Here is a 6,538-nt window from a genome sequence, read left to right on the forward strand (position 1 = left end):
TTGTTTGGCCTTCCCAGGAATGCTGTACTTTGAGAGCATGCATCTCCCCGTTATGGTAAGAGGCGTGACCTTTCCGGGCAACGTGCGCTAAGCTGCTGTCGAATCACAACACGGGAACCGCTGGCACAATCAGAACTCGTTACGTATTTCTGAAGGAGGGACTTCATAGAACAAGGAAATCATCAGCGGATTTACACAGATAAGTAAATTGTGTGAAAAATACTGTGTTTTTTTACACGCGAAACATGAACACATGTTATATTGCACACTGTAAACACAATCAAAGCTTAAAAAAACTGGAAAAACCGGACCTTTAATAAACAATTTTTTCATAAATTTTTTCATGCTATAGCCAATATGCCGATGGTTGTAAATTGATAAAAAAAATTGGCCGATAAATATCGGCAACCGATACATTGGTGCATCACTAAATATAATATTATTGATTAATTTTTTCAAGTAACTAGTAAAGTAACATATAACTTTCAAATTTACAACAAAACCTTTTCAAATAAGTAACACGAGTTACTTTATTTTTCCATTTATTGACTGACAGCTCTCCTGTCCCCATGTTGAGAGAACTCAAAAGAAAAAAATAACTCAATTCAGTACATCATTGACATCCATGTAGACAACTTAGGACCCTACAAGTTCAATCAAACCATCAAAATATGAGGAAAATATTTTATATTTTTTAAATATTATAAATATGAAGGAAGAACAAAATTAACTTGGTTAAGGTATTTATCTTAAACTACAGCTACAGGTTTTATTTTAATATGTAAAAAGCATGTTTTATGTTACAGCAGACAATATAAATGAATGCCAGGAATGACCCGTCTCTGAATCAGATTTACACCAGATCAGAGAAGTCCAGACAGTTGATTTCAGAAACCCTAGTACTGTAGTTTCCCAGATGTGCTGGTCAAGTGTAAGTACAACACTGTAATGAAACATATTTTTAGACACATGCGGTTATTGGATGCAACAGCACCACATAAAAATGGTTTGCACTGGATCACCCTTTTGCTCAGCACTGATCTGTACTGTAACTGTATGCAAAGAAAACATTTTAAAGCAGTTCGTCATCTTCATGTATGATTTACTTATCTGGTGTTGGAAACAGCCGTTTATGAAGTTCTTCAGAAGCATCAATTCTGAATTTCCTTACTCATTGAACATTAAATGGACTCTATCCCCATCTACTGGAGGAAAAAAAGCACAGGCTCACTGTGGAGAAGACTTTCCTCTTGGCAAGGCCATGGTGTAGTTAAAACATCTATCAGCAGCGGCTAACTGCTCATTGCAGACAAACCTTGTTCAAACCTTGTAGAGTTGACATGCAGCTAAATGTGCCACGGTTTCAAGTCTTTTTGTTGAACTGGTCACTTTTAATGGCAGTGATTTGACTCTTGTAGGCTCTCACAACATGAGGAAAGGCTTGTGTGACCATCAAGACCATCTTTACCGACTGTGCCTCTTTTCAACCATAAGACATACTGATTTACAAGGCACAGGTTTTGAAAATGTTCTTCATAATCCTTAAAGAGAAGGCATTACAGACTTTAAGGTAGATCGGGTCACTGTGGTGGTCTCAGGAACTCCCAAACTCTGTCCTTCTCCGGACAGAGATCGAAAGGTATGCGTGATCTTTTATTCTTCACCACTCGCAAGGCTGGGAAGCGGTTCGCCAACAGCTCACAAACCGTGAAATGCCTCTGTTCAGCAGCCTGTGTGCACATACAATCACAACCCCAACAATGTATAGACCTTAATCAGGGCAGCTGCATATTTCATTTTTGACAGGAATGAAAACGAGGCTGTGAGGGATAGAAATACAGTGCGTCCATGGATTGTACTGTTGTTTAACAACATTCATTGTCCTTTATACAGTGCTTGCCATTGTAAAGACTGTAAATCTGTCCCTCACAGCATTGTTTTCATCTGCATTAAAGGGTAGTTCACCAAAAACATAAATAAATGAAATATGACAAGCTATGCAACTTCCACTTTGACCAGAATGAACCTCATTGGTTCTTGATGAAGCTCAGATGTGCTGAGTAACACGAGAATGAACCTCATTGGTTCTTGCAGAAGCTCAAATATGCTGCGTAACATCAAAATGAACCTCATTAGTTCTTGATGAAGCTCAAATGTGCTGCGTAACACGAGAATGAACCTCATTGGTTCTCCTGCTTGAGTTTCCGTTTACCACAACTGATGTGTGAGTGGATGAATGTTTATATGTGAATAAAAGCCTAAATTAAATCTGTTCATCATATAAAGCAATCACGTCGCTTCAGAACATTTGGACTAAACCGCTCAATTCGTATTGATTAGTTTCACAATCTCTTTATGAACTTTTTGAAAAGTCAAAGTGATAGTTGCTTAGCTTGACAATGGAGGGACAGAAATCTCACAGATTTAATCAAAAATATCTTCATTTGTGTTCCGAAGATGAACGAAGGTCTAACTGTATTAGTTATATTACTTTGAACCATCAACACAAGTTCTTTTAAGAAATAAGTTACATTTACTGATGTCAATTCATCAATATAGCCATGCTGACCAGTAGTACCTTATGAAGTGGTGTTGATCCATCATCATCAGTCAGACATGGATCGGCTCCACGGTCTAACAGTAGCTTGAGCACACTGTGGTGGCCGCAGTAAGCCGCCCTATGAAGGGGGGTCGCCCCACCATGAGTCTGGGCATTCACACAAGCGCCACAGTCCAGGAGTGACTCACACACAGACAGCTGACCTGCTCGACTGGCATAATGCTGCCCCAAAGACAAAGAAGATCATGACTATCATGACTAGATCATGCTATGGGTCATTGACAAATAACAAATCTTTTCAAAACTGATGTACTGCATGAACAATGTGTTTGAACAAGTTTCAGTTGTTAAATAACATTTCAAAGTGTTTAAATTAGTTTATATGTCAGGTGGTACAACCAAATAGTTGTATAGTATATACTGTAGTTGTACCACCTGACATGGAAAGTGTACCAACCTACCTATACATGAAATTAGCTGTTTTTACCAGTATTTGAGAGAGATTTACAAACCTTTTCACTCTGCAAGGATCAGTTGAGCTCCTCTGGATGATGCATGATCATCTTTACTGTTATTACCATGTCAATTCATAATAAAAGAGCCATGTTTGCAGTTGTGCCACCCTGACATTTGAGGATATACAAATTGCTGGACAAAAGTTCAAAACAGCTTTAATATTACTGATATTTATAAAATGTGTGTATACGAACGGTTTCATACCTAAAGTGATGCTATAGTATTTAGTTATATTTTTTTTTATTATTAAGACACCATTTTAAATAGTGTTCTTAGTCTGTTCATTTGTTCGGACAGTTGCGCCACCTGACATTTTGGGGGTTTAAGAGAACAAAACATAACATGTATTATTTAAATTAATTCTAATTAAAAAGGTTTTTAGAATGATATGTGATGTAATGAATTTATCTAATTATTATGTCATTGATTCTTATGCATTATGAGATGTTTGCAATAGTGGTGAATTACAACATGAACAAACCAAAGCAGTGTAGTTTGCCTGGTCCCTCATATTTGGATCAATCCCTTTTTTAATAAGCGCCCTGACTCTCTCCACATCTCCATCCATTGCAGCTGACCAAATACCTACAAACAAGCAATTCACATGTTTTTAGATATACCAATGATATGATTATATATATGAACATAAGCAGGTGATGCACCTCTCTCAAAGTCCATCTCCTCCAGAGTTTGATGAACGCTTGGTGTTGAGCGATTGACACTACAGGTGCACTGACTTCCATGGGAATCCATCCTAAAAAGCATATAAAGCAACACATAGACCACAGTTTTGTGATTTTATATATATATATATATATATATATATATATATATGTGTGTGTGTGTGTGTGTGTGTGTGTGTGTGTGTGTGTGTGTGTGTGTGTGTGTGTGTGTGTGTGTGTGTGTGTGTGTGTGTGTTGTGAATGTAATTTTAAATAACTGTGTGTGAAATAAACGTGGTTATTAAATAGATAACTGATACTGAAATAAACAGTATCAAAGAAAAAACCTCACATAGTTTATATTAGTTATGGACACTAATGACTATCAGTTCAGCTCTTGTTCACATTGATTTAGCTGCTTGATCAAATATGTCACGTTATAATATGATGAACCATTGACACTTTTGATTAAGTAAATTAAACATGTTAAAATTCTGAACAACCAGCAATGAACACCAATAAAAGGTGTATAAAACTGTCATTACCTGCACACGAGTTGGGAAATACTATAACATAAGCTGGTGAAGAGATGTGAAACTTCTACAACAAACGGGTAAAATTTCAAAATAAAAGTAATCTGCAGGAACCGCATCTAAGTAGAGATGTATACTTAGATGCCTCATTCGACCGCTCCAGTCCAGGGACGTCGACGCGCCCGCCATTTTGGAACGGTCAACACCCTCAGATGCTGTCATCACTCACACAGTAAAAAAAAAAAAAACATATATATATATATATATATATATATATATATATATATATATATATATATATATATATATATATATATATATATATATATCTCGGATAAATCGGATAACCTTTCACAGGTGAGAATGTGTTGGTTTGTGTTTTTATAGCCTATGTATTAACTCAATATTTCAGGTTTTTAAAGCTGCTGTCCATAACTTTTTTTGTGTTCAAGATTTACAAAAATGATATAATGAGAATGTACAACATGAATCCATTTTCCAAACCGTGTTTTTGTCTTACCCTGAATCATTATGGTACACTTATAAGTTTATATTGGGACTATTTCAGACCGGTCGCTGCGGAGGAGCACAGTCCCTGCGTGACTCACCATAGACATAAAAAGAGAGAAGTAGCTCCGGCTGCAATGTTCTTCCACAAGACGCATGCAGTTCTGGAACCGCTAGAGCGCAAAAAAGTCACGGACTGCAGCTTTAACTACGGTTACTTTTTAATGTCATGTTATCTAATGCGTTCTTCATGTAGCCTATTGTGTTAGCTTAGCAATTATAATGTTGGCCACCGGGTGACACCCATACTCCATTATTAATTGTTATGCTTATGTCTCAAATTAATAGCAATTCTACCGCAAAACACTGGTCACATAAATCTTAGATCTTTTCAATAATAGGCTATTTATTTAGTCACAATTAGAGAAGGATTTGATCGTAAAATAGTGCAGTATATTTGTTCAAATGTTTTGAAACAGTAAACTGACCACGTTTCAAAGAACCAGGGTAATGCAATGTCTGATTGCAAAACAGAATAATTTTTGAGAATTTAAGCTTTCAAATAATAGGCTACCTAGTTTATGATGATTACTTAAAATGTGGTTTGAATAAATAGGCTATATGGCTGTTTATTAAACACATTACTAATTAATTACTGTTTTATTTTTTTCTATTGGTTGGTGGTTTATGATTTCTTTCCAATTAACTTGTTTATAATGAGTTTACTGCTTTCATTAAAAGCTAAGAGCAACGTGTCTGTTGGGTTCTCAGATGATCAATATTTATAAGATCTTTAACCAATATTTTTAGTATGCAGAATTATCTACCATTTAATGTGCAGTGTAGTATTTATGAGGATATATTGACAGAAATGCAATATAATATATATAATTATGTTTTCAATGGTGTATAAAGACCTTACATAATGAACCAAATGTTTTTATTACCTTAGAATTAGCCATTTGTATCTACATACACCGCTGGTCGCCTTGCAGTGAAATCGTCATCTTGACTTTGTCCCGTGTCGGCCACCGTAGCTTCCCTATGTGCTTTGAAAGGGAGGGGTGAGCATAGATATCTATGGGGGTGAGCGGTAGATTGTTGCAATTCACAACCTCACCGCTAGATGACCGCTAACATTTACACAGTGCACTAATGATAATCTAAATACTATAAAAATCATCTGCTTCAGTCTATTTTAGATATACATTCATGCATGCGTATAACTACAGAACAGACACACAAGGTGCGTCCAAATTTGCATACTTATGCACTATTCTATAACGTTTTTAAGTATAAATAGTTTAAGTAACGTTAGTGTGTTCACACTGAAAATTCACACTACATGGTTGAGTACATAGTGCATAAGTACATAGTGTATAAGTGCATAGTGTATAGTGCGTCATTTGGGACACAGCTTCAGACAACTTTGACCGTTTGAATATTCATATGGCCATACCATTGACTTACCAAAATAAAAGTCCTGCGTCAGGAGACATACCACTGGATCGATTTGGTTGGGCTAGTTTTGAACTAGTCTTGGTATTATTATTATTTTTTAGTCAACAAATGTATGAGCTTTGTGAGAACATCTGGGTGTGCTGTTTGAGTGTCCACATTATTTTGACCATGTATAGAGATACAGATTAGATAATTTCTAATATCCTTCAGAAATCATTCTAATATGCTGATTTCTGCTCAAGAAACATTTTATTAATTATTAATATCCACATCTGTTTTTAACATTGACAATAAGAAAT

At 35.9% G+C, this 6,538-nt stretch overlaps 1 protein-coding gene across 1 annotated transcript; it reads right to left on the minus strand.

Annotated features, from left to right (window-relative positions):
* Positions 1 to 294: 294 nt before the first annotated feature.
* Positions 295 to 4,417, minus strand: ankrd39 (ankyrin repeat domain 39). Its single transcript, XM_079827758.1, has 5 exons — positions 4,284 to 4,417; positions 3,739 to 3,830; positions 3,558 to 3,661; positions 2,579 to 2,782; positions 295 to 1,730 (listed from the first exon to the last, which is right to left on the minus strand). The coding sequence occupies exons 1-5, from the start codon at positions 4,388 to 4,390 to the stop codon at positions 1,581 to 1,583; spliced, it is 657 nt and encodes a 218-aa protein (XP_079683884.1). The 5' UTR covers positions 4,391 to 4,417; the 3' UTR covers positions 295 to 1,580.
* Between the last annotated feature and the right edge of the window lie 2,121 nt (positions 4,418 to 6,538).

The sequence above is a fragment of the Gobio gobio genome, assembly GCF_949357685.1.
Source record: "Gobio gobio genome assembly, chromosome: 10".
Taxonomy (NCBI): domain Eukaryota; kingdom Metazoa; phylum Chordata; class Actinopteri; order Cypriniformes; family Gobionidae; genus Gobio; species Gobio gobio.